Source organism: Ceratotherium simum, chromosome 33 (genome assembly GCF_057802395.1).
Source record: "Ceratotherium simum simum isolate JZ-2026a chromosome 33, ASM5780239v1, whole genome shotgun sequence".
Lineage (NCBI taxonomy): Eukaryota > Metazoa > Chordata > Mammalia > Perissodactyla > Rhinocerotidae > Ceratotherium > Ceratotherium simum.
Window position 1 is genome coordinate 22,330,578 of NC_141932.1, and position 13,330 is coordinate 22,343,907.

Below are 13,330 nucleotides of genomic sequence, written 5' to 3' on the forward strand. Positions count from 1 at the left end.
GGGAGGCAAGTGGAAAGCACATTTCAAGGACGGGGGCGTGGTGGGGAGCCTCCAATTGTCCAGGTCCAGCTCGCAGGTCAACTGGCAGTCATGTCTTCTTGATGACCTCCTCCAACAGGAGGTAAAATGCTTCCTACAATTTTCTTGTGGCCATCCTTGGTTTTTGTGCTCCACTGGATGGTTGCATCTTCTTAATTGTTCTCCAGAGCCCTCTCAGAGTTATTTGCATCAGTGGGTAGTTGTTAAATCATTGTTTTTATGGAGGTAACATTGCTAGGACCTCCTAGTCCACCATCTTGGCTAATGTCACTCTCCTAAGTTTTGTTTTTTTAAGAGATAAAGATGGTCCATGGGGAACAGGAATTTTTACACAGTATGGACTTTAGTTGGGGTGCTTTCATGGAACCAAGCTCAACTGGGACAACCTAGGACACAAGGAAAACTAGCTGGTTTCCCCTATTTCTCCAAAGGCACCCAATGAATGTCCTTGGTACTGAAATCTGGTTGAGGAGGCCCTCAGAGGACAGAATCTGCAGGTAATGCTGAAAGGTAGAGGGATTTCTTTATTCTTATAGAAGAATATACAATTCCCGGGCTGTGATCCGTTTAGACTAGAGCTGACCCATTAAAGGTGTTTAGAAATGTCTCTCAGACCTTTCTCAGGAGCTGTGGGTGTGTCACCAGTCACACTGGAGATCAGGGCCAACCATACCCCTCAATTGGGGCACTTTGGGAAGAGGTACCAATCTAGACTACTGGGATCATCATCCCCAGGTAAAGTGTACAGTCGTATAAATTCATCCATGTCATAGGGAACAGAGGCCCAGGGAGGATCAGAGAGCCCCAGACATATCTGTTGGAGATCATGAGACTGAGAATCCCATGAATTCCACACAGAAGCACCAGCCCCTCCAGGTTGCTGGATTCCAGAAGGCTTAGGTGGTTCATGCTCACAGTCATCGGAAATGCTGGGACTCGTGGGATCAGTGTTTGCAGAGGTTACGGGTAAGAGGGTCTCCTGCTCCTTCACTGAGGTGGTCTGGTTTGGCGCTTCTGGTGATGGACTTGGTCGAGTTTGTTGCTGCTGCTTCCTCCTTTTGACACGCTGGTTCTTGAACCAAGTCTGGGGAGAGAGGAGGTGAGCAGGTTAATAAAGGGAGGTGGGTCCACAGGGGAATCCTCATGTTCCTCAGGAATTAGGTTGTTTGGGTGTGAGAAAGCTAGTCTTGCATACCTTCTTTTTTTATCTGAACATGGGAAGTTCTTTCTATCCTCCCTGTCCTGGGTTCCAGAGAGGGGGTAGTGTAGGACTGTGCTAGCAATAGGAAGAAAAGGACAGAGCACTCAAACCCTAGGTCAGGAGATATTAAGGAAAAGGAGTCCTGTCTTGGTGGATGCTCTGGGTTTTCAGAGAAAGGATTCTGAAGTCTGAGAATGGAGTGGCAGTCTAACTAGGGTGCCTTCAGGATTCATCCAGGGGTTCTTATGCCCTGAACTCTGTGTAAACTTAGTTGCAAGGCATCAAGAAGGTTGTCAATGTCCTGATTAAGGAGAACCTAGAAATAAACACGAACAGACCAAGTGGGAGTATCTGAGATCCAGCCCCAACGGGCCCTGTGTAGCATTGGGGGTCTGGAGTCAGAAAGGCCCAATTCTGGGTTCAGATTCTAGCTCACTTGTTTATAATCCTTGGAAGACAATTCCTCTCTGTGAGCCTTAGTGTTCCTCAATAAAATGGGCGGTCAGGACAATAAAAACATAAAATGCTGAACATCTGTCCCGGCACATAGCAAGTGTTCAATAAATAGAAATTATCTGATAATTAAATGTGTGTGTGAAGCTCTGGGTGAGATGTGCTATCAAAAGACCCAGCCAGGGACACACCTTTATCACTGACTCTTCAAGGTGGATCATTGAAGTAAGTTCCATTATAGTGGCCCAGTCAGGGTACATGGTCTCTTCAAACACATCTTTAAGAGCTCTGAGCTGCTCCGGAGTAAAGGCTGTGCGACACCGGCGAGCAGATCTTGGTGTTTCTGCAGAGGGAATAGACAAAAGGCTTTCATAAAAAATATATCCAAAGGTAGGCTTCTTACCTGAGCCTGATCTAGGAACCAAGAGCTTGGTCTAAAAAGTTGACTTGTGGAGCCCACTCCTCACCACCTTGCTGGGGTTGTTCTGCACCCCCAGAAAATTAGCACCAACTTCCACTGAATAGGACACACACTTTAAGCCATAAATGAAGAAAGCTTTCTGGTGGGCTCACTCCATAGCCTCTGTAAGATATCTATCAACCTGTGCATGACTTCGGGCATTATCTTGTCTTCCTAGCAACCTGGAGACGTCTTTCTGTTTTTCTGAAATTCAGTTTCCCCCACTGGAAAATGGTTCAAGCCTGGTTTAAAGGCAAGTAACTGTCCACTTGCTCTAGAGGAATATACTGGAAACTCACAGCCTGGGAAAATGAACCAAAGTAGTGCGAGAAAAGATGTCTGTCCTGATTGGGATAGCGTAGGATAGTGGCATGAGATCGACATTGGGTTCCTTCGAGTTCCTATGGTTCATAGAGTATTTGAGACCCTGTTATCCTAATCTGTTATAGACGCAGGGGCACTGCTGTCTACACTGGTTGGCCTGTGAGTCCTGAAGCTGTTGATTTGGCCTTTTATTAACTGGACCAGTGAAGAGCAAGTATGAAGCTTAGTGACCTGAGAATGAATGTTGATTCTCCCATTTATTAGCCCCATCCATTTGGGAGAATCACTACACTTGGATTCTTTGCCTCCATTTCTCTATCAGTAAAATGGCCCCACAGAGTTCACTTGCTTTACGGAAGATGAGTCTGTTACAGGCTTGGTGCATGATAGGTGCAGAGCAGGAGTTTTTACTATTGTTTAAAATGTAAATAAAACCGTGTCATTGAGTAATACCTGATCCATTTTATACCCAAGAGACTATTTATGTAGGAGGTCTGCATTCCTCATGCCAACACAAGCCAAAAAAGCCAGCTTACTGACTAATCACCCCACTGTGAAGACAGGAGGTCAAACGCACAGATTACTCTTAGCTTTTTGGCATCTGGTTAAACACAAAGAGGGAAAAAAATTGTAGGACATTGGAGGAAGTCCTCAAACAGGAGGGGGACAGAGAGAGACAGAGAGAGAGAGAAACAGAAAAAGATGGAGGACGAGGAGAAACAGCCGCAAATTAATGAACAGACATTTTTTCCCTAAGAAAAGGAATAGAGGGGCCGGCCCCGTGGCGCAGCGGTTAAGTTGCAGAGCTCCAATGTGGTGGCCTGCGGTTCGCAAGTTCGGATCCCAGCCGTGGACCTGTGCACTTCTTATCAAGCCATGCTGTGCCAGCGTCCCATATAAAGTGGAGGAAGATGGGCACAGATGGTAGCCCAGGGCCAGTCTTCCTCAGCAAAAAGAGGAGGATTGGCATGGATGTTAGCTCAGGGCTTATTTTCCTCAAAAAAAGAAAGAAAGAATGAAAAGGAATAGAAAAAAATTTCGAAACATTAAAATCAATATTCTCAGATAAATAAGAAAAGACATTGTACTTATCCACAAAGAATGTTTTGAAAATAAAGGAAATCAGATTGGACAAGTGTTCTTGGACATTGATAGCTAAAAATAAGCCTTTAAACAGCAGAAGATTGGGAAGAGAAAGCTAAGGAAATATTCCAGAAAGTAGAATAAAATAGATAAAGCGTGGACAAAAAGAGTGAAAAGACAGGAAAAGAAAGATCTGATCAAGGATGTCTAATATTTGACTAAGAAACATCAGCAATATTTATTTGACTAAAAAGTATGTCTTTGACTAAAAAAAAAAATTTGCAGAGAATATTTTGAAAGTATTCTGAAAGAAATAATTTACTATTTCAGAAATGAAATACAACAGCCTCCAGGTTGAGGCTATTCAGTGACGAGCACAATAAATGAATAAAAGGCCGATTGTTGCAAAATACCAGGATACCAGGAATGTAGGTAATCCTAAATGCTTCTAAGGGAAAATAAAATTTCCATACAAAGAAATTAGAATTAGAATTCCATTGGTCTGCGGAGAAGCAACACTGAATATTAAAAGACAATGAATCGAGGACTATAACATTCTTAAGGAAACTATTTTCAACCTAGAATTCTCTGTGCAGTCAAATTTATCCTCCCACGTGAGATCAGGATAAAGGCAGTTTCAGATACTTGTGGACTCAGCCGACTTACCTCCCATGCACCCTTTCTTAAGGAACCACCTGACGATGTAGCTCAACCCGACAAAATAAAGAAGGGGGACATTTGTGTGGGAGAAAAGGGGATCCACACAAGAAAGCGACACAGGCAAGTCCCAGGTTGACGCCTACACGCCAGGCCTAGAAAGCAAGCAGGGCGGATTCCAGGAGGAAGGCGGAAGGGCCATATGGGAGACAATCAGGAAAATGGATTCAACTGACTACCTGATGGGTCGGGGTATTTGCAAAAAAATACTGACTATGCCATACGCCGAACTGATAAATCATGCAGTTGAAAATTTAGAAAGATGCATCTTAAGCAGATGAGAAAAAAAGGAAACTATTAACACCTCTAATTATGATGTTTATGTTACGTAAATCATTCTGGTATGGACTAACTCTGCAGTGAACAATATTTACATAAACCTAATTAAAATAAATTGGTATTGACTTAATAAAATTATTAATACTAAATTATTTTAATTAATGTTAATTAAATATTAAATTATTAATATTAATCTGTATCGGTAAGTTGTGTAGAGGCAACTAAAGAGGGATGTGGCTGTGAGTCTAAAGTCATCATCTACCAAACTGAGAGGTCAATATATAAAATTGATAAATTAATTAATATTTTCATGAGTACAGTATTAAACAATATGGAACATGTGTCATAAGAGCCTGTTACAAGTTCTGATAAGTGGGTGTGTTGAGGGACAATACTGTTTTTTCTATTATTAAAATAAAATCACTAAAAAACAATTTAAAAATAAAAGATGAATAAAATCATATTCATGTCCCTAGACACAAATACACTTCTAAACTAGGCTTTTCAAATACAATAATAAAATGAGAATACTGATAAATATCAAAACATCAACATTTAAAATATTGGGACAATAAAACTTACAAGTAAATTGAAAAACACAGCCACAGACTGGGAGAACATATTTGCAGCAATATAAGAGAGAAATTATTAGTGTCTAGAATACAACAAAAATGTTCTCCTCAGCCTCAAGAAAAAAAAACACTAGAAAAATGGGAAAGGAGGGAAGTGGGAAATTAGCATAAGAGAAAAGTAGAATGGACCTTAAAATAGGGTGAAGAGTCTCAATTTCACTGGTTAATAAAGAAATGGAAATTGGATCAAATATCAAGTACTATTTTATATTCACTGTTAAGAACCCGACAACAGGCCAAAGGTGGAGTCACTTACGTAAGCCCCACGTCACCGAACCAAGACTTAATTACAGTTTTGGCTCTCCCAGAAATGGAATCTTAAACCAATCAATCAGGAATTGCTTGACTGGCACCAGTTAGGTAACTGTCTGTTAGACCCCTACCGTCCCCTGAGGGAAAGTAACCTCCAAATGACCAACCCACTTTTGTGTGTGTGTGTGTGTGTGTGTGTGTGAGGAAGATCAGCCCTGAGCAAACTAACATCTGATGCCAATCCTCCTCTTTCTTCTGAAGAAGCTTGGCCCTGAGCTAACATCCGTGCCCATCCTCCTCCACATTATATGGGACGCCGCCACAGCATGGCTCAACAAGCAGTGCGTCGGTGTGAGCCCCGGATCTGAACCGTCGAACCCCGGGCCGCCACAGCGGAGCGAGAGCACTTAACCGCTTGAGCCACCAGGCCGGCCCCCAACCCACTTTTTTGTCTCTTGTTCCTGTTCCCTTCTACCTATTAGTCTTTCATTTTGTACAGCTCCTTGGAGCTCCTTTCTCTCTGCTAGATTGGATGCTGCCCGATTCATGAATTGTTGAAAAAAAACAATAAGATCTTTAAACTTGACTCAGTTGAATTTTGTTTTTGAACGCCGCCAAACGGTGGATGTTTAAAAAGTATGACAGTACCAGGTGTTACAAAGGTCGTGGAGAAACAAAAACTCACGCTACTGGTAGGAGTCCAGTTACAAACTATTGTTCCAATGCTCCCTGTTGGTATCACCCAGTGGTTCCCCAAACTGACAACGTGGTGTTGGCAAAGCCCAGGGGCTACCCCAACGTCTCACCCTCTCACCTTGGTTTATCCACAACCAACCACTCAACCTCCAGCATTTTAAGCATATGCTGCCTTTGCCCGAGCTCACCTGCCATAATAATCCTTTAGAAGTACGATGATTCAATCAGATGTGTGTTTTCTTAGCTCCCGAGTTCAGTCTATATGTCGGCTGGCTTTAAGGGTCTCACATTTAAGCAAAATGTTGATGTAATCAAGCCCCCTTCCTGTCCCTCCCTAAGGTCACATCCTCCAATCATCCACTCAACACGTGCTTATTGAGAACCTGTTCTACCCATGGTGCTGTGCGAGGGACTGGGAAGAAAACTGCAATTCAAGACTTAATCCCTCTTTTCCTCCCCAAGTGGAAGAAAACAACTGGAAGTCCAGCAACAGACAATGGATTAAAATATTTGAAAATTTCACTCAGGACTGTTAAAAAAGAGACAACAGGCCCAAAATATAGTCACTTATGCTAAGCCCACATCACCAAACCAAGACTTAATACTCAGCTTAATTACAGTTCCAGCCTCTCCCAGGAATAGAACCTTAACCCAGTCAATCTGGAATTTCTTGGTCAGCATTGGTGAGGTGACCTGCCTGATAGACCCCTCCCCTGCCGGCCCCTGAAGAAAGGTGACCTGGCCGAAAACTATCCGCTCTTTGCTAGTGTAACTTTTTGTCCACCCAATAAGATCTTTAAAATTTACTTAGTTGAATTTTCTTTTTTAACAGGACAAAAGAGTAAATAAACAGGGTATTGGGAGAAAGAATAAATTAGGAAGACAACTGAAACCGGAAGGTGAAGGAGGGGCTCTGTGCTGGGCAGCTCCTGGTGAGACCTGCAGGTAAGCGGAAGGCGCCCAGGGGAAGATGTACTATTAAGCCCTCAGCACCCAGTGCTGCCCAGTGTTTCCTAAATGAAGCAGCAGCACACGAGGGGGAAGATCTTGGCTGAACATAAATCATAGATGTCCTTGTAACTTATGTTAAGGAGTTTGGATTGGAGACACTTGAAAGCCCATGAAGAGCTCTAAGCAAGGGAACTTAAACACGAATTCTGGGCTGGCCCGGTGGCATAGCGGTTAAGTGCATACACTCCACTTTGGTGGCCGGGGATTGGAAGGTTCCTATGCTGGGTGCGCACTGACGCCCCGCTGGTCAAGCCACGCTATAGCCGTGTCCCATATAAAGTAGAGGGAGATGGGCACAGATGTTGCCCAGTGCCAATCTTCCTGAGCAAAAAGAGGAGGATTGGCAAAACATGAATTGCATTTTGTAAAAATCACCCCTCTCTTGCCTCTTAGCTTCCCTTTCCCTGTCCCTCTCTTCTCCACTTTCTCCAGCTTTCGGGTGACATGTTTGCTCATTTATTTCTTCCTCCCCACAATGGTCTTCTCCGTGACAGGACTTATTCATGAGATGGGTCTAACTTGGTAGCCAGTCGGAGCTAATCCCTGTCCCTAAGCCCTGACTCCCCACACCCAGTGTGGACCCAACTTCTCTGAAGTGGAGCTAGGACCCTGACCTTGGCCCGTTTTACCCCCAACTCCAGCCTCATGCCCTGTCCTCCCACCCCCATCAGCCTGGTTTGGAGAGGTCTTGAAAGAGCTGAAGAACTCTGGCTCTGGAAACATTGTCGGTAGCCCAAGGCCAAAAAGATGGAAGGGCCCAAATGGATCTCACACGAGAAGAAAATTCAGGGAAACTTTTCAAGTGATCAGCAGTAGAAAAACCCCTTTCCAAATATCTATTTGAAAGGATAAAGTAGGTCTTGAATTTTCCACAGGAATTTTCTTTCTTCCTCCCTCCCTCCCTCCCTTCCTTCCTTCCTTCCTTCCTTTCTTTCTTTCTTTCCTTCCTTTCTTTTTGAGGAAGACTGGCCCTCAGCTAACATCTGTTGCCAATCTTCCTCTTTTTCTTTTTTGTCTTTGCTCCCCAGGGCCCCAGTACGTAGTTGTATATCCTAGTGGTAGGTCCTTCTAGTTCCTCTTTGTAGGCCGCCACCTCAGCATGGCTTGATGAGCGGTGAGTAGGTCCACACCCAGGATCAAAACCTGAGAACGTGAGAACTTAACCTCTATGCCACTGGGCTGGCCCCTCCACATGAATTTTAAAATCAATCCCTGGAGTCTCCTCGTGAAGCTAGTGAGGACGAAAAGAGTGATACATTCAAAGGATATGAACCTCAAAATAGCAGAGCATTTTGCCAGAGTTAATGTTAAAAAAAAAAAAAAGTCCCTTCTTCATGTGTTCGCTTAACAATTATTTGAGTGACCACTCTGCCACGTCTTGTTCTGGTGGACGGGAAATCAAGATTTATAAGGCCAGTGGTTAAAGGTCAGTGCTCTCACCACTATGGCAGCTGGGGTTGGCTTCCCAGTCGAGGAACTGCACCACTCATCTGTCAGTAGTCATGCTGTCGTGGCAGCTCACATAGAAGAACTAGAACGACTCACAGCCAGGATATATAACCATGTACTGGGGCTTTGAGGAGGGAAAAAAAAAAGAGGAAGATTGGCTACAGATGTTAGCTCAGGGCGAATCTTTCCCTGCCAAAAAAAAAAAACATTTATAAAGAAAGTACTGGCACTCTAGGGAAGAAAGCAGAAAATACACAAGTAAACAAGCCAACAAACAGTTTCTGATTATGGGATGTCCTGCTGTTACGAATGCCCCAACAGCACTGAGTAGAGGAAGTGCATTAGATTGGAAAGCCAAGTAGGATGCCTCTGAGAAAGTGTCCTTTTCCCTGAAGGAGAAAGAGGAGCATTCTAAGCAAATGGAACAGCAAATGCAAAGGCCCAGGGACGTGACAAACCTTTTAACGTCTGAGGGACGGATAGGAGGCCACTGTAGGAGGATATCGTGGAGGGAGGGTAGTGGGGAAAGATGCAACTGGAGAGGCAGACCAGGGCCAGATCACCGGGAAGAAGTTTGGACTTGACTCCAAGTGAAGTAGAAAGCCATTGATGGGGCCTCAAGGGACCAAGAAGACACCCAGCCCTCTTTTCTGACCGTCAGGTACTTGAGAAATGAGAGAAAAAATAACCTCAACTTGAGAGAGCTACAGGAGGTGCCAGGTGTTCACCTGACACTCGGGGTTCCGTTGAGGCATGAGGCTGGGAAGAGTTTGAAGTTCCCATCTCACAAAGAGGGAAAACAATTGTAGGACATTGGAGGGAGTCCTCAAACACGAGGGGGACAGAGAGAGACAGAGAGAGAGAAACAGAAAAAGAAGGAGGACGAGGAGAAACAGCCGCAAATTAATGAACAGACATTTTTTCCCTAAGAAAAGGAATAGAGGGGCCGGCCCCGTGGCGCAGCGGTTAATTTCACATGCTCCATGCTCCATGGCCTGCAGTTCGCAAGTTTGGATCCCAGCCGTGGACCTATGCACTTCTTATCAAGCCATGCTGTGCCAGCATCCCATATAAAGTGGAGGAAGGTGGGCACAGATGGTAGCCCAGGGCCAGTCTTCCTCAGCAAAAAGAGGAGGATTGGCATGGATGTTAGCTCAGGGCTAATCTTCCTCACACAAAAAGAAAGAAAGAAAGAAAGCAAAAAAAGGAACAGAAGAAAATTTTGAAACAGTAAAATCAATATTCTCAGATAAATAAGAAAAGATATTGTACTTATCCACAAAGAATGTTTTGAAAATAAAGGAAAATCAGATTGGACATCTGTTCTTGGACATTGATAGCTAAAAATAAGCCCTTAAACAGTAGAAGACTGGGTAGAGAAAGCTAAGGAAATATTCCAGAAAGTAGAATACAATAGATAAAGCGTGGACAAAAGGAGTGAAAAGACAGGAAAAGAAAGATCTGATCAAGGATGTCTAATATTTGACTAAGAAACATCAGCAATATTTATTTGACTAAAAAGTATGTCTTTGACTAAAAAAAAATTTTTCCAGAGAATATTTTGAAAGTATTCTGAAAGAAATAATTTCCTATTTCAGAAATGAAACGCAACAGCCTCCAGGCTGAGGCTATTCAGTGACGAGCACAATAAATGAATAAAAGGCCCATTGTTGCAAAATACCAGGATACCAGGAATGTAGGTAATCCTAAATGCTTCTAAGGGAAAATAAAATTTCCATACAAAGAAATTAGAATTAGAATTCCATTGGTCTGCGGAGAAGCAACACTGAATATTAAAAGACAATGAATCGAGGACTATAACGTTCTTAAGGAAACTATTTTCAACCTAGAATTCTTGGTGCAGTCAAATTTATCCTCCCACGTGAGATCAGGATAAAGGCAGTTTCAGATACTTGTGGACTCAGCCGACTTAGCTCCCATGCACCCTTTCTTAAGGAACCACCTGACTATGTAGCTCAACCCGACAAAATAAGGAAGGGGGGCATTTGTGTGGGAGAAAAGAGGATCCACACAAGAAAGCGACACAGGCAAGTCCCAGGTTGACGCCTACACGCCAGGCCTAGAAAGCAAGCAGGGCCGATTCCAGGAGGAAGGCGGAAGGGCCATATGGGAGACAATCAGGAAAATGGATTCAACTGACTACCTGATGGGTCGGGGTATTTGCAAAAAAATACTGACTATGCCATACGCCGAACTGATAAATCATGCAGTTGAAAATTTAGAAAGATGCATCTTAAGCAGATGAGAAAAAAAGGAAACTATTAACACCTCTAATTATGACGTTTATGTTACGTAAATCATTCTGGTATAGACTAACTCTGCAGTGAACAATATTTACATAAACCTAATTAAAATAAATTGGTATTGACTTAATAAAATTATTAATACTAAATTATTTTAGTTAATGTTAATTAAACATTAAATTATTAATATTAATCTGTATCGGTAAGTTGTGTAGAGGCAACTAAAGAGGGATGTGGCTGTGAGTCTAAAGTCATCATCTACCAAACTGAGAGGTCAATATATAAAATTGATGAATTAATTAATATTTTCATGAGTACAGTATTAAACAATATGGAACATGTGTCATAAGAGCCTGTTATAAGTTCTGATAAGTGGGTGTGTTGAGGGACAATACTGTTTTTTCTATTATTAAAATAAAATCACTAAAAAACAATTTAAAAATAAAAGATGAATAAAATCATATTCATGTCCCTAGACACAAATACACTTCTAAACTAGGCTTTTCAAATACAATAATAAAATGAGAATACTGATAAATATCAAAACATCAACATTTAAAATATTGGGACAATAAAACTTACAAGTAAATTGAAAAACACAGCCACAGACTGGGAGAACATATTTGCAGCAATATAAGAGAGAAATTATTAGTGTCTAGAATACAACAAAAATGTTCTCCTCAGCCTCTAGAAAAAAAAATACTAGAAAAATGGGAAAGGAGAGAAGTGGGAAATTAGCATAAGAGAAAAGCAGAATGGACCTTATAATAGGGTGAAGAGTCTCAATTTCACTGGTTAATAAAGAAATGGAAATTGGATCAAATATCAAGTACTATTTTATATTCACTGTTAAGAACCCGACAACAGGCCAAAGGTGGAGTCACTTACGTAAGCCCCACGTCACCGAACCAAGACTTAATTACAGTTTTGGCTCTCCCAGAAATGGAATCTTAAACCAATCAATCAGGAATTGCTTGACTAGCACCAGTTAGGTAACTGTCTGTTAGACCCCTACCGTCCCCTGAGGGAAAGTAACCTCGCAATGACCAACCCGCTTTTGTGTGTGTGTGTGTGTGTGTGTGTGTGAGGAAGATCAGCCCGGAGCAAACTAACATCTGATGCCAATCCTCCTCTTTCTTCTGAAGAAGCTTGGCCCTGAGCTAACATCCATGCCCATCCTCCTCCACATTATATGGGACGCCGCCACAGCATGGCTCGACAAGCAGTGCATTGGTGTGCGCCCAGGATCTGAACCGTCGAACCCCGGGCCGCCACAGCGGAGCGAGAGCACTTAACCGCTTGAGCCACCAGGCCGGCCCCCAACCCACTTTTTTGTCTCTTGTTCCTGTTCCCTTCTACCTATTAGTCTTTCATTTTGTACAGCTCCTTGGAGCTCCTTTCTCTCTGCTAGATTGGATGCTGCCCGATTCATGAATTGTTGAAAAAAAACAATAAGATCTTTAAACTTGACTCAGTTGAATTTTGTTTTTGAATGCCTCCAAACAGTGGACGTTTAAAAAGTATGACAGTACCAGGTGTTACAAAGGTCGTGGAGAAACAAAAACTCACGCTACTGGTAGGAGTCCAGTTACAAACTATTGTTCCAATGCTCCCTGTTGGTATCACCCAGTGGTTCCCCAAACTGACAACGTGGTGTTGGCAAAGCCCAGGGGCTACCCCAACGTCTCACCCTCTCACCTTGGTTTATCCACAACCAACCACTCAACCTCCAGCATTTTAAGCATATGCTGCCTTTGCCCGAGCTCACCTGCCATAATAATCCTTTAGAAGTACGATGATTCAATCAGATGTGTGTTTTCTTAGCTCCCGAGTTCAGTCTATATGTCGGCTGGCTTTAAGGGTCTCACATTTAAGCAAAATGTTGATGTAATCAAGCCCCCTTCCTGTCCCTCCCTAAGGTCACATCCTCCAATCATCCACTCAACACGTGCTTATTGAGAACCTGTTCTACCCATGGTGCTGTGCGAGGGACTGGGAATAAAACTGCGATTCAAGACTTAATCCCTCTTTTCCTCCCCAAGTGGAAGAAAACAACTGGAAGTCCAGCAACAGACAATGGATTAAAATATTTGAAAATTTCATTCAGGACTGTTAAAAAAGAGACAACAGGCCCAAAATATAGTCACTTATGCTAAGCCCACATCACCAAACCAAGACTTAATACTCAGCTTAATTACAGTTCCAACCTCTCCCAGGAATAGAACCTTAACCCAGTCAATCTGGAATTTCTTGGTCAGCATTGGTGAGGTGACCTGCCTGATAGACCCCTCCCCTGCCGGCCCCTGAAGAAAGGTGACCTGGCTGAAAACGATCCGCTCTTTGCTAGTGTAACTTTTTGTCCCCCTAGTAAGATCTTTAAAATTTACTTAGTTGAATTTTCTTTTTTAACAGGACAAAAGAGTAAATAAACAGGGTATTGGGAGAAAGAATAAATTAGGAAGACAACTGA

General features: G+C 42.8%; 1 protein-coding gene across 1 annotated transcript; it reads right to left on the reverse strand.

The window, feature by feature from the left end:
* Nucleotides 1-715: 715 nt before the first annotated feature.
* Nucleotides 716-1,953, reverse strand: LEUTX (leucine twenty homeobox). Its single transcript, XM_004441601.2, has 2 exons — nucleotides 1,885-1,953; nucleotides 716-1,123 (listed from the first exon to the last, which is right to left on the reverse strand). Exons 1-2 carry the CDS (start codon nucleotides 1,951-1,953, stop codon nucleotides 716-718), a joined length of 477 nt encoding a protein of 158 aa, XP_004441658.1.
* Nucleotides 1,954-13,330: the final 11,377 nt, after the last annotated feature.

Coding starts and splice junctions, on each gene's coding strand:
- LEUTX (XM_004441601.2), bottom strand. CDS start 1,953: ATGTACCCTGACTGGGCCACTATAATGGAACTTACTTCAATGATCCAC. Junction 1,124..1,884: donor TTGAAGAGTCAGTGATAAAG/GTGTGTCCCTGG, acceptor CTCTCTCCCCAG/ACTTGGTTCAAGAACCAGCG.